This window comes from Corylus avellana, chromosome 6 (genome assembly GCF_965113065.1).
Source record: "Corylus avellana chromosome 6, dhCorAvel1.hap1.2, whole genome shotgun sequence".
Classification (NCBI taxonomy): domain Eukaryota; kingdom Viridiplantae; phylum Streptophyta; class Magnoliopsida; order Fagales; family Betulaceae; genus Corylus; species Corylus avellana.
This window is the reverse complement of record NC_142495.1, coordinates 9,462,100-9,476,484: the sequence shown is the minus strand read 5'-3', so window position 1 is coordinate 9,476,484 and position 14,385 is coordinate 9,462,100. Positions and strand designations below refer to the sequence as shown.

At 36.1% G+C, this 14,385-nt stretch overlaps 2 protein-coding genes across 2 annotated transcripts; both read left to right on the top strand.

Annotated features, from left to right (window-relative positions):
* Window positions 1-977: 977 nt before the first annotated feature.
* LOC132188351 (DNA binding / DNA-directed RNA polymerase) lies at window positions 978-6,509 on the top strand. The gene is made up of 4 exons (XM_088517742.1): window positions 978-1,730; window positions 2,073-2,219; window positions 4,649-4,963; window positions 5,899-6,509. Exons 1-4 carry the CDS (start codon window positions 1,278-1,280, stop codon window positions 6,301-6,303), a joined length of 1,320 nt encoding a protein of 439 aa, XP_088373868.1. The 5' UTR covers window positions 978-1,277; the 3' UTR covers window positions 6,304-6,509.
* Window positions 6,510-9,077: 2,568 nt separating this feature from the next.
* Window positions 9,078-13,443, top strand: LOC132186992 (coatomer subunit zeta-1-like). Its single transcript, XM_059601131.2, has 6 exons — window positions 9,078-9,351; window positions 10,465-10,624; window positions 11,897-12,044; window positions 12,134-12,211; window positions 12,750-12,834; window positions 13,128-13,443. Exons 1-6 carry the CDS (start codon window positions 9,343-9,345, stop codon window positions 13,185-13,187), a joined length of 540 nt encoding a protein of 179 aa, XP_059457114.1. The 5' UTR covers window positions 9,078-9,342; the 3' UTR covers window positions 13,188-13,443.
* The last annotated feature ends 942 nt before the right edge of the window (window positions 13,444-14,385 follow it).

Below are 14,385 nucleotides of genomic sequence, written 5' to 3'. Positions count from 1 at the left end.
TTTTTAATTTTTTTTTAATTAAAAAAAATGTTTTTTTTTTAAAAAAAAATTAAAAAAAATATATTAAAAAAAAAAAAAAAAAAAAAGAAAAATCGGAAAAAACTGGGGGTGGCCGAGCCACCCCCTTGGCAATTTGGGGGTGGCTCGGCCACCCCCTTTGGCCATGGGGGTGGCCAGGCCACCCCCATCTGGCCGGATGGGGGTGGCCGAGCCACCCCCTGGGCACCAAGGGGTGGCTCGGCCACCCCCTTGGGCCCCAAGGGGGTGGCCGAAACCACCCCCGGTTCCCACTGGGGGTGGCTCGGCCACCCCCATGGAGCCTTGGGGGTGGCCGAAACCACCATTGGGGGTGGTTTCGGCCACCCCCAAGGCTCCATGGGGGTGGCCGAGCCACCCCCAGTGGGAACCGGGGGTGGTTTCGGCCACCCCCTTGGGGCCCAAGGGGGTGGCTCGGCCACCCCCTGGTGCCCAGGGGGTGGCTCGGCCACCCCCATCCGGCCAGATGGGGGTGGCCTGGCCACCCCCATGGCCAAAGGGGGTGGCCGAGCCACCCCCAAATTGCCAAGGGGGTGGCTCGGCCACCCCCAGTTTTTTCCGATTTTTTTTTTTTTTTTTTTTTTTAATATATTTTTTTTAATTTTTTTTTAAAAAAAAAACATTTTTTTTAATTAAAAAAAAATTAAAAAAAAAAATTTTATATATGTGCCACGTGTCGACGTCTGATTGGTCCACGTGTCCAGTTTAACGGTCAACTAACGGTCAACTAACGGATGGACTAATTTGGTCACTTATCAAAACCACAGGGACCTCCTGTGATAAAAATGAAAACCCAGGGGGGAAAAAATAAAGTTGTGAAACCCTAGGGACTAATTTAGTATTTAACCCTTATTTTAATTATTATTATTATTAAAAAAAAAAAAGAAAAAAAGAAAAAGAAATAGACTCACGCTATGTCGCTATCCCCTTCAGCCCCCAAAGGAAAAAAATTTCTCTCCCCAAAACCCTTAATGCATCTCTGCTCTCTCTCCCTTACCCCAACCTCAGCTTCCGGCGAAGCCACGACGGCCCACTGCACCAGAACGGAGACGCGCCCACCCGCCCACTACCACCAACAGTGCCGACGCCCACCATCGGGTGCTTCTTTCACCACGCTCCTCTCTCTCTCTCGCGAGACCCACTGAAAGACACCACCACCGGCGATATATCTGCGACTGAGGTTGCAGAAATCAAATTGGTGTCTTGTTGTTGTAGCTGAAAGTTTGGGTGATTCTCTTCCAATGAAGTCAGAACCAGAATACACCAAATCGCAAGTAACGGAGAACCTGGAGACCCCGATAAAGAAAAAGAAGAAAAAGCACCGAGCCCCACCAACACCACCGCCATTGCCACCGGTCCAAGGCAAAGCCAACGTGAAAGTCCTTCACGAGAACCCACAGAAAGCGCCGCCTTTTGTTGGTTACTTCTCCTCCGGTTATGACCCCCTCAAAGATTACGGCGGGAACAATTCTGAGGAAAGTCATGGTATTGGGTCACCTAGGGTTAGGGTTTATCGAAGCCAGAAGTGGCCCAGGAGGGTCCAGATGGTGGTGAGCCCATCTCCTTCTAGTGTGGATTTCGTTGGAACCAACTACTCTGGGGATGCCACGATTGGCCAGCGGTATAAGTACGCGCTTGGGGTGTTTGACAAGGAGAGCCAGAGCTTAAAGATTGTGCCTGTTGCCTGTGACAGGGTGAGTTTGCTGTTTCGTTGCTGAGAATGTGTGGAAATTTTGATTCTTTTATTGTTTAGTCACTGAGAAAGTGTGGCAAAGTTTACTTTTTTACTGATTGGTTGATATGGATGTGTGGGGAATTTTGTTATTGATAAAATGTGGAGAGTTTAGATATTGACTGTTTGATTGCTCATGAAATGTTGAAATTTTCTTGTGTATTGGTTGCTGAGAGAATTTATACATTAGCCAGTTGGTTGGCTGTGGTGGAGAATTTACTTATATATTTTCTTTACTGCTTAGTTATTTATTGCTGCTATGTAGTTCACATTAAAATGGAACTCTTAAATTTTGATTGTTCAGGTATTTAGACTAGAACCTAAAGTCAGAGGGTTAGATGTTGCTGATGAGGAACCTGAAAGCTCAGTGAAGGAAGAAATTGCACCACAGAAGGCTGACAAGATGCAAGCGCTTACTATTCGTTTTGGAACAAAGAAGTCAATAAAGGAGGTAAGCCAAGCCCCTCGCTCTCTCTAGCTTTCTAGTATAATGAAAAGTTCCTTTTATTAGTAGATGAATGATCATACATGGCAAGGTGGTTGACGGTTGGTGAATAACAATTAGTGTTTTTCAAATAGTAGTCTATTGGTTATATTAATTTTTCTTGGGTATGTCAAAGTTCTTATGATATACTAGCTTGATTAATGAGAAATGTAAGTCTCATGGCCAATATAGAAATTATTCTCAGTAGCCTTTGGACCTAATGTCACTTCGACCCTCCATAAGCATGGAGTGACAGATTAGGTTGCAAATTGAAATACCATCGGATGCATGAGTTAGTTAGCAATTATTATTTGTTTTAGAGAAAGAAACATGAGTCCCAGACATTATGAGGCTTATATGATTTGTTGAGGGGTTCAACATATGACAATCATTGTACCTGTAGAGACACTGTAAATTTTTTTGATTAATCGAAGCAATGGCCTGTGATATGTTTGCATTGTTGAATAAGATTAGTTTTATTCACCCGAAATGTGAGATGTATTTCTATCAATCGTGACTGTTTTTTTAAACCCTTTTTTTTTTGTTGGTAAGTTATGTATGTATGTAGTGGGTCTTCAACCCACAACCTTACCTTCTACTCCATTTCATGTGGGCAGGAAGTGTTGTTTTAGTTAGAGCTCGTTAACATTTATCACATGGAGACCAATTAAATTCTGAAGGCAAAACCTAATTTTCGTAATAATGTTGCAATTTTTGGTCCTTTTGTTTGGATAATCTTAACCTTATATAAGTCTCAATTTTGATGTGCATACTAGTACAAGTACAACTAGTGAATGTAAGATTATGAATAAATAAAGAAATACTTGGATATAATTGGGCACTTCTACATTTGTCGACCTCTTTTTTGGGTAATGGATGTTACAAATGTTATCTTGATATGTTGAAGGTTGATGTCTGGTACTCTCTTGGGATTATGGTGTTGCCATAATTCTTTTTTGGTAAAAACGTTTGGGGCCTATTAAGTGAGTAGTTACAAGATAATGATTAACACCCATAAAAATATGACATTGCTGTTTTTCTTATCATTCGGCACAGAACTTTTTCTACTCATTATCTGCATGGTAGAGCGCATGTTTCAATGGATGCAAAACGATATAGCATGCAAGCCTCACATATTTGGTCTCTGAAATGTAAACATGCAGCATTGTTATTTTGATTGTGAAGCATTTGCTGGATTTACCTGCCCTCATCTCCTACAAGAAGTACAAAATAAATAAATAAATAAGAAAAAAGGAGTAGTAGGTAGAATAACCTCCTCTTAGATAGAGAGAGAGATTAGGGCCTCCCTGGATCCTCATATCATTAGATGAATTCTATGCTTTCCTGTTTTTTTGGATTGTATCCATTGGCATTAAGGGAATGTTATTGTAATGCCCAACATTCTCTAGATTACTTTTATATTGAATGGTTGCTGTTTTATAATTATGTAGGGTTTGAATGCCATTATCTTGATTTCTTTATTCCAAATTCGTAGGTTAGTGACTTAGTGGAGGGGTATAGTGGAGGATGATGAAAAACACTTAAGGAAAGTATTATAGTTATTATTAGTGATGTTTTATTATAGTAAAGTCTGAATAATGGTTCTTTACAGCACAAAGACCTGCAGTGGACTCCATAATGGACTAATACCTAACAAAGTTTGGCCAAATCTAGAGTAATATCACTAGAGTGAAAGCCTACTTCCTAGTGTTTTCAGCTGTCAATTTCTATATTCTGGATCTTAGTAGATATACATTCCAGCAGTGTTTATTACAGCCCATTTCTCTCTACGATTGCCTTCAAAGTCCAGCCCTCTCTTTCTCTCTTCTCTCTTCCTCTATCCTTTATTTCTTCAAGTTAAACCTAAAGTCTACAAGCCAAAAAATCATTGATATTCCTGCTGTACTAGAAGCTGCAATTTCTGTCCAGATTCTATGTATGTATTCATATAGTTGATTTTCTTACCAAATCTTAGAAAAGATTTCCTCCATCATGTTTTACTAATTTCCTATGTCTTCCTTATGATTCATTAACTTCCTTATGTCTTAAATACTTCAAAATCAATACAAGAAACTGATTTCTTGTATCAAACAGTTTGCTGTCCAAGAGAGCAGAACCTATCTCTTCATCTTTCGTTCATTGATAGGGCCTCTTATATGTTTGTGACATTTATCTTGTTTGTTGGATTCCTTCTAGTATTGAACTCATAATTTATTTTTACATTTTCTTCTGTTCTTTATTGGAAGCAAATTATTAGGAGACCTTGCCCTAAAGTTATGTAGAGGTTTTGAGCAGTGTACCCTAAGAATTTAAGAATTGGATAGAATACTTTGTCGGGCTGAGTCTTGGAAGCATTTGCACTTACAGTTGACTTTAACTTTATTGTCATATGGCAGGCAAAAAAGAGGCACTCTTTGAACCAAGAAGATAATCCCAAAACTCAAGAGGTGCTGGGTGAGAGAATCAAAGAAGTAAAGATAAAAAAGGAGGCTCTTGAAAGTACTGGTGCCAATATCACCCGCAATGTTCCACCATATGATGCTTCTGCTACTTCTCCCCAGGAGGCTTACCCACTGGACAAGATCATCCTTACGGGAGAGTGGGGTTTCCTTGAAGATGTTTTTGAGCTTTCGGAAGTGGGAGCAAAAGTACCCCCCAACAGTTACCCAACCTTTGTCTGCAACAGAATCCATAAGTTGCAGGAGATTCAGGTATGGTATAAGAAAGTCTTAATAGTGCTTTTGCAAATAACTTAAATGGAAGAAGATCCACTTCTTATGGCCGTTAAATTAGTATTAGTTGATGCCATATATTGACTTTGAGTGCTATATATTTCCAAACCTAGGTTGTTTTCTCTTTTGTATGTTTTCGGAGAATGCCAATCGATTGTAGATGGTATTAGTATCCTATTATCATAACCTTTATGTTTGAAACATTCAAATAAATGAATTTAAGCCAAAAGTTTGTGGCATATGACAGCCAGACATCCCAAACATAACCATCGAATGCAAGCCTAACTTATAGGCCATCTGGTTCCTTTTACTTTGTGTTTGCAACTTAATTATATTTAAATACTTATTCACTTCTCCATAAATAAATTTAGGCGTGGATTATATTCAATACTTATTATTCATAAAAATAAAAAAATAAAAAAAATTAAATACTTATCGGCCCTCCTGCTTTCACATCACAAATTTGTATCTTAGCTATAGATGCATTTATTAATAGAGTTTAATGCCTATCGCAGGTTGGGTTTGCTTTTTGTACAAAGCACTGAAACATTAATATTTAATCATTAAGGATGCCAAATGTCTGAGGCTCTCATCTACTTTAGGTTGGGGAACAAGGGTGGATAATTATAAAGCATAATTTTATTTATCCTCCAAGCATGAGATTTGGCTCAAATGTGGTCTTGGCTCAAGACCAACTGGGTGCATGTGTAACTTACCAAGAAAAAGAAAGCAAACATGCTGTTCTCAAAAATAGAGATACTGAATTTTTGTGTCCTTCCCATTTGAGTTGAGTCCTACACTTGTAGTATCATTTTTGCTCGTCATTTTTTTTTTTTCTCTTTCTTTTAAATTATTTTTTGGGTCAAAAGCTGCATTATTTACAATCTCATGATGTCATAATTAATTGTTTATAGGATGAGGCAGATAAGAGAACGCTTGCTTGCATATTCTCATACATTACTCACCTTATAAAGTACAAAGATCAGCATTCCATGGATGGTGTTTCCTCTGCAAAGGGCCACAGAATTCCAAACATTCTATCCCAGAAGTTCTCAACAATGTTCGCTCCAGAGTTTAAAAGGCTGTCAGCTGAGAAAAATGATCTTCTCATTAGTTATGTCTTGGTACTTACTCTATATGCTGATGAATTCCAAACCGACCCGTCTGATATCGCAAAGGATCTGAGAATGAGTTCAATAAAATTGAGAGTGCATTATGAGCATTTGGGTTGCAAGCCCTCCCGCCAGGGCAACTTGCTGTTATTTACCCTTCCTTTGCCCCTTCAATTTCCAGTAATAAGGCAGAAGAGGCGACGGTAGGAAGATGATTTGTCAACTATTTGTTCTTGTGATTGTTCTAGAGCAACTGGAAGAGTGTGGGTGGGGGTCTTCAGTAAAAGAAAATTTTGATTGTTTGTTATGAATTCAGGTTCTTTTGTTCGAGATACTTTCTTGTGGTATTGTTCTTCCAACTTAAAACATAGTTATATGCTTACATCTATTTGAATACAATCATAATTTGGCAATGATGTGGATTAGTTTGGCAAATTACTCGCTCATTTTTACATACCACTACTTAGTAATGTGAAGGATGAAATGAGAATCCAGTGCAAGAATGATTACATAGAATGATGAGTTGTGTATGAGTTTGTTTCTAATAAAACATTTTATTTAAAACAAAAGAACTTATATAAACTGGAAAATATATGTTGTTATTCTTTCTTTATCTTTATGTTACCATAATATCAACCAATATAAGCTTGTGATTATTGTTGGGAGTATGGACTTTCCAGTCTCTAGTCTTGGGGGTAAACTCCTTCAGGGAATTATAACATTACTCGAACATTGAGAATAGAAAATGAATGCATAAGCTATACTTGCCATTTCATTTCTTTTAGTAACAATGATATTTTTTTTAAAGAAAAATTGTGAAAGAAACATTATAAGCAAAGGAATCACCATGTAGAAATTTAACATACTCAATGAGGGATCAATAAAAAAAATAGGAGAAACAAAAAAATTACTCAAATTATATTAGGAATATCCATCAACTGTTTGAACATGTTTGCTAGTGCTAATACTTCTCCATAAACAATATTCTTAGTGCAATTGTCATTGAAATCACCAATTGAAGTTGGTCTAATGACAACGTTAATCGAATTTTTGGTTTTTGCTCTAGATTGCACTACATAGAGTTGTTGTCCATGGCAAAATATTAGTCAAGCTAGATATATTCTCACATAATCTATAGTTTTTCCTTACGCTTTATTTATTGTCCTAGAAAAACTTAATCGAACACGGAATTATTGAATGGAAATAGATGGTTTTCATTTTCAGTAGGCGAAAACATCCTTGGTATAAATAATATTTTACCACAATAGTGGCCAATTGCAATTTCTATGCCAATGATAAATTAACCTCGTTCCAGTACACAATCCCTCAGAATGACTGATGTTTTTAAGCAATTTGACATGTGACATGACAATTAGGTTTAACAAATAATTCATGCGTCGATTTATGAGCAAATTATTTATTTACATAAAGACAATCATTTTTTTTGGTGTTAATAACTTAATATAGCTTGGCTTTATCATCAATCTTGATGGATCCGAGTTATGCCCACTAGACAGAAGGTCGTCCTTAAAGATGATTGGTCCAAGCAAAGGCAGATTTGGCAACTAATCTCAACGACTACATAGGACGAATAGTACAACTGCGCGACACACAATCTCTCCCCTTAGCTGAAAAAGAAAGGGGTTGACGTGTCAGTAGACTTTCAAGAGAATTACAATGGGCAAAAAATGCCCTCCTCACCTCCTCTGTTGAAGTAGTAGATTGGACATTAAGCCGTTTGCCAATGACCCTGGGTTGATATTGTATTAGAGCTGGTACTGTAGTACTTTTTTTTGGGTATATGTGTTTGATTGGTTTTAGTAAATGTTTTGCGAAAAAAAGTGAAAAAATATATTTTATCTGAAAAAAAGTAAAAAATTTGTTTTGTAGTGATTTTTTTATTTGAATAATAATAATAAAAATAATTAATATAATATAAAAAATAGAGATATTGAAATTAATTTTGAAGTAAAATTTTTATTTTTTTGAGATTGAGGCTGATCCTAGTACAGTACCAGCCCAGAGCTATCGACAAACAGGGCCTAAATGTCGTCTGAACCCATATCAGGATTCAGGAGGGAGATGACCATCTCTAAAGCTAGTGAGCTACTCCTACAAATCCATTATATGCTGCCCAACCGATAACACGTGGCAGAGCTATACAAGGAAGGTAAGCTATGTTTGGGGAGAGCAGGCCCGGCACTGTAGCTGGAACGGTACTGTTCTAGCTACAGTGCCAACTGACACGTGGCGTCAGAAAATAATTTTTTATCTTACAGCTCCTTACTTAGCTTACACGAAAATATACTAAAAGTCAATACCGCTCTTCTTGGAGGGAATAGCTCTCGTTGGGTCTCTACTAACTTTAGTATCGAATGTGTCTCTCACTAATTCACCTCGTTTTTTTTAAGTTTTTTTTAAAAATATTATGACTATTAAAATTATCACTGAACTTGTGATTGATTATTATTAAATTTTAATTAAATTGTGATTTTAATAATCACATCATTCTTAAAGAAACTTAAAAAAAACACAAGAAAAACTTTTAAAATTACTCTCCAACACGCCTTTAAAACTTTCTTTTTCGAGCTTTTGTACTCATCGTGCAAAAGTGGTTGCGCAAATTTAGGCTTCATCAGTTGGAGCCGTATATGGGAATGGATAATATCACTATGGACTAGTGTTATATTTTTAACAACGGTTTATCTAAGAATAATTTGGTAGGTAAAGGTTATATAACATTACAATCTAAAAAGGGTAACACGGTCATTACACGGTGCAAAAGATAAATAGATCGACCAGAGAAAACACTTTTAGATTTAGATGTATCCGAGTACCAGTTTTGATAGATCCTAGTCGGATCCAGCTTAGGTGCACCATGCTTAGGTCGTTTTGGGCAATAAAAAAATAATATTTTTTAAATTAATTAAATGTTAAGAAATTAATAATTAAAAAACTAAAACTATCAAAAAAAAAAAAAACTCAACTCACATATCTCCATCTTCTTGTTGCTCCTCTTCTTCTTCTTCTTCTCCAGCTCGTTCATTTCTTTTCTTTTCTCCTTTGCTTTCTTTGAGAGGGAGAGAGAGACCCAAAGACCTCCACGAGAGGGAGAGAAGGCGAGATTTTTAGAGAAACAGAGGGTGGAGAGAGAGACGGAGCTGTGAGAGAAATTGCAGAAACATTTCTGATTTTTGATTGCTGGATCCTTGATAGCCTGTTTGTTCTATTCTCACCTCTTCATCAATGGCTCGCGTAAGTCTCTCTCTCTCTCTCTCTCTCTCTTGTGATTACGAATCAACATAATTCCGCATCATATAATATTTATTGAAGATTTAACTTCGAATTACAGAATGATACAATTGGGAGTGTAAATCTTTGTTTGGCCGCTGAGAAAATGTGATGAAAGAGAAAAGGGAGATCAAATTAAAATTTTGAGTCTCTAATTCATTCACTATGATTAGATCCATAAAAAATGTCACAATTTCTGTATGGTTATGTTGGTTTTAATTTTGTTTGGCACAGCTAGTTTGGATTGTTTGAGGATGGCTTGGAAACTAAATCAGTATTAGTTTGCTCGGCATCCAAACCGGGGGTGAGCATAAATGCCCCTCTTTGTTTCGCTGTGTCCTTGTGTTAATACGTTTGGATCTAAAATTTATTTGTATTTTATAATGTGATTTGTTTGCTATATTACCTGACCCAAGAGAACACTTGTTAGACCTTAGAAATGTTGGCCATTTTGGGATTTTGATTAATGTGTAGGCCCTCATGACCCTAGTTAGGACGTTTAGAAATAATGTGGTTGATTTAGGTCAGATCGTGTGATTTCAGTCAATTGGGTAGTAGTATTAGTAATTGGATGATGGGAATCACATCTGGGTGTATTAGCTGGGCAAATGCACAAGCATTGCATGCTGTTGCAAGTGGTGTAGCGGCCTGCTTGGTGTGCTGTCTAGAACCACTATAGTTGCTGGGAAGTGTGAGGTTACTTCTTGGTTGTGTGAGATTAAACTGCAGAAGAAATGAGGTTGGTTTACCCAATTGCGTGCCGGCCAAGGTTGATGACAGTTTCTCTATGGCCATCACCTAGGCTTACATTTTGACATAGATTAAGGAAGGATAATTTTAGACAAAGAGCTGGTGGTATGATTTCTTATTCTGATGGATTCTGCATTGATCCATGAGACATATGGCATAAGGATTGCTGGTTCTAGTTTTGTTTCTGCTTTTTCTTTTTTAAGGGAGAAAATTTAGTTTTTTTTTTTTTTTTTTTGGCATATTTTGTTTGTCATGTCTTGAGCATGCCCTCTGCAATGTGAAGGGATTTATCACTCTATTAATCCAGTTTTTTTCTGTGTTTTACAGGATTTGTGCCCTTCTGTAAAAAATATTCTTCTTCTAGATTCCGAAGGGAAGCGTGTTGCAGTCAAGTATTACTCAGATGATTGGCCTACAAATAGTTCAAAATTAGCTTTTGAGAAATCTGTGTTTACTAAGACTCTGAAGTCCAATGCTCGGGTAGAAGGTATGATGCAATATATATCATATAACCAACACTTTTTGGATTGGAATATGGTTTCTACTCTTGTCGTCGTTCAAAGGTTGGCGTATTTTGTCAAGGATATGTAGTGCCATATCCCTGGCTGATAATTTATTTGTCAATAAAACTCTCAACATTAAATAGCAAAACTGCTCATGGTTTTTTTTTTTTTTTTTTTTTTTAAAAAAAAGGATTAGTTATATATGTAGGCAAGCACACACTCTCATTTATATTTTGCATTTACAGCCAATTTTTTGCTATTTTCTCACGGTAGAAATTGTTTTCTTATGCTCAACTAGAATGCAATTTTAGTCTTTGAACCGAATTAGAAAGTTTCCTCCTATATATTTCAGAAAAAAATGGTGCCTCACATAAATGTACAACCAAAACAAGCATGTATTGCTTGTAAATTCATGCCTGCAATGGTATATTGAGCCCTGGAACAGGTTCATTTGTTCAGTGCCGCAAGCTATACTTCTTCATGCAAAACCTTTGTCCACTCTTTAATTACAAGATTTTGTATAGCTGCCTTAGACCTCAAAAATCATCTTTGTTGAGTTTAAACCACATCATCTTGCAATTAACACGTTTTATGCTCTACATAATGCACAGCCACATGGCAAATCAATCATCTAACATTTTTTTGAAACCGTAAAAATGACTATTATCTTTGTTCCTTTTAGAATGTTCTCTAGGACCCATTTGCAGGTAAAAGAGTTTAAGCTAATGACTTTCTTATTAAATAATCTTGGCTAAATTGGTGATCAGCAATTTTCCCATTGAACTGGAAAACATCTCTAACTTTCAGGGGCATTGTTTCTATATGCTTTTTGTGTACTTATACAACTGCTGCATTGAAATTATATTACAGGTTTGGATATCTTAATTCTACTTGCACCAAAGCTTTGAGAATAATGATATAACCATCTTTTTATCATTATCAAGAGGATTAGTTAAACAATGATGACCTCTCTGCATTTCTCAATTATTCTACGCATCCTCAGGCTTGAAGGCACTAAAGCGCATATCCTTGTGAATATACAAGTTAAAAAGGCCAAACATATTCCTTTAGTTTACAATAGTCATTATCTGCTATGTCTTTCATCAATTTTGCTCGACCAAAGTTTCCTTTAGCTGGCACTAGACAGAAACAAAATAATATATTTGCCCTAGAACTCTCCTCTTAAAGCCTGGTAATATGTTACATGGCATGTTATATCATGAGACCTGAATATACTGTTGTATTATGATCTGCAGCGGAGATATCTATGTTTGAGAACAACATTGTTATCTACAAGTTTGTCCAGGACCTTCACTTCTTTGTGACTGGAGGTGAAGAAGAAAATGAACTCATCTTAGCCACAGTTCTTCAAGGATTCTTTGATGCAGTTGCCCTTCTCTTGAGGTAGTTTTATCATAAATTTTGCCTTTTCTTTGTGATTTTGATAAAGATATTTATTAACTTATGCTTCTCTTGCATATTCCTTGTTGTAGGAGCAATGTTGACAAAAGGGAGGCACTTGAGAACTTGGATCTCATTCTTTTATGCCTTGATGAGATTGTTGATGGAGGGTATCTAACATGCTTCTCAATTTCACTTACTCAAGCATAAAAGCACTTAATCAATCTCTTCATTTTCTTTCTTCCAACTTCCCAATAATGAATTTGATATCAGTACTAACAAAAATAAAATAATGAATGTGAGATTGGTCTGTAGATCAAAAGGATATGGGTAACAGAGAGAAATAGACTTTATTCACCATACTGCGTTAATTATTGTCTTGATATCCAAATACTTAGTGGAATCCACAACACACCCCACCATTTGTTTGCTCAGTTTGTTGTTTGGTTCATTACACTTTATTCACCATACTGCGTTAATTATTGGTCTGTAGATCAAAAGGATATGGGTAACAGAGAGAAATAAACTTTATTCACCATACTACGTTAATTATTGTCTTGATATCCAAATATTCAGTGGAATCCACAACACACACCACCATTTGTTTGCTCAGTTTGTTGTTTGGTTCATTACACTATTTACCACAATATTGTAATATTGTGATGGTAAAGGAAGATATTTATTAAGGCAAGTTTCTTTCTTTGGCAGGATTATACTTGAAACAGATGCCAGCATTATTGCAGGAAAAGTGGCTACTCATAGCATGGATGCTGACGCACCATTGTCTGAGCAAGTAATGCAGCTATCTATCTTTCTTTCTGTTGGCTTTCCGGCCTCTTTCCCCACTAGTAAATAGAGTAGTTGATCTTTAACCCATCCAAATATAGGAGATACCTAAGCGATAACAACCAACTGAAAATAACTCCATTTTAGCAGACTTTTAATTATTTGTACAAACAACTACAAGAAGATGGCTTTCTTTTCTAATATTGTACACTAGTTATTTATTTGTGCAAACAACTCCATTTTGACACATTTTTTATGTTTCTAATCAAACCCTTTTACCATTCTTTTCTAATATTGCAGACTATTACTCAAGCATGGGCTACAGCACGTGAACATTTGACAAGAACCCTTCTCAGTTGATTAATGCCTGGACGCAGAGAAAATGAGTTAGATTATTTTGGTTAACATTTTTTCGTCTGCAGCTTAGAAATTCACTTCTTTTTCTCTGTTTAGCTAATGGAGATGAGCATCATGCGTTGGGCTTCTTATGGACTTTTTTTTTTTTGTTTTTCCTCTAGTCAATCTTTTCTTTATATCTTAAATAACTAGTTATGTTATGTATTTTGTTATTTGCCTGTGTGGTGTGGCACGATGTAATAAATAATGATTAATTTAAGAGCAATCTCCAGAAGAAGGTTTGATGGAATAAAAAGAGGTAGAGGAATGCTTAAAATAATATTATGTAAAAATAGCGAAAAATGATATATATTAATTAAGAAGGCAATAGAAGGTATGATTTTTTATAATTTTTTTTTTTTTATAAAATAGAATGTTGTAAAAAGATGATGGATGGATTCCAATTAGTTGATGATGATTGATAACAGTCCTAGTGTAATTAGAATTAAAGTTTAATAGATTTGGGATGCTTGGGGTTGCAAATTACTCTTATTTGTCTTACTATTTAAGAAAGAGTATATTGTTATTTAGTAAATTGTTATGTTATATAACTGAGATAACTAGGTGATTAAAATTAGCCTTTAGATCAATAAGGACTTGTAAAAAAGAAAAATCAAAGGTTGATTCTCATCATCATGTCATCTTACTTGTATCACAGTCGTACTGTAATTTACTAAATAACATTTTTCTTTAACAACTGATAGCAAAACTCATAAACCAGATTCACATTTACGGGTGTGAAACTATTATGAAAATCTAGTTTAAAGAGTAGCATTACTCAAAACTCAAATCCCACCAAATCAATAACTGAATGAATATCAGCCGATGTAAAGCTAATATAAAAATCTAGCGCGTGAAGAGTATCATTATTCGAACTCAAATTCCGCCAATTCATGAACTGAATGAATATCACCATCACTAAGAACTAAGAAGCGTCCATACCTTGTTGGTTTGAATTCTAAAATAATAATGGTTTGTTTCCTCAAAACCATGTAGGTTTGAATTCTGAAATCAATAGGGCTATGGGCCACTTACTTTAAAAAAGTCCATTTCTGGATCTATAAAGCAAAAAAAAAGCCAAGAAGAACCCAACTAAAGCAAAAATACGGACACAAATCTTGGGAAGGAAGATATCAATAAAACATGGAAACAGGCTGCTCTC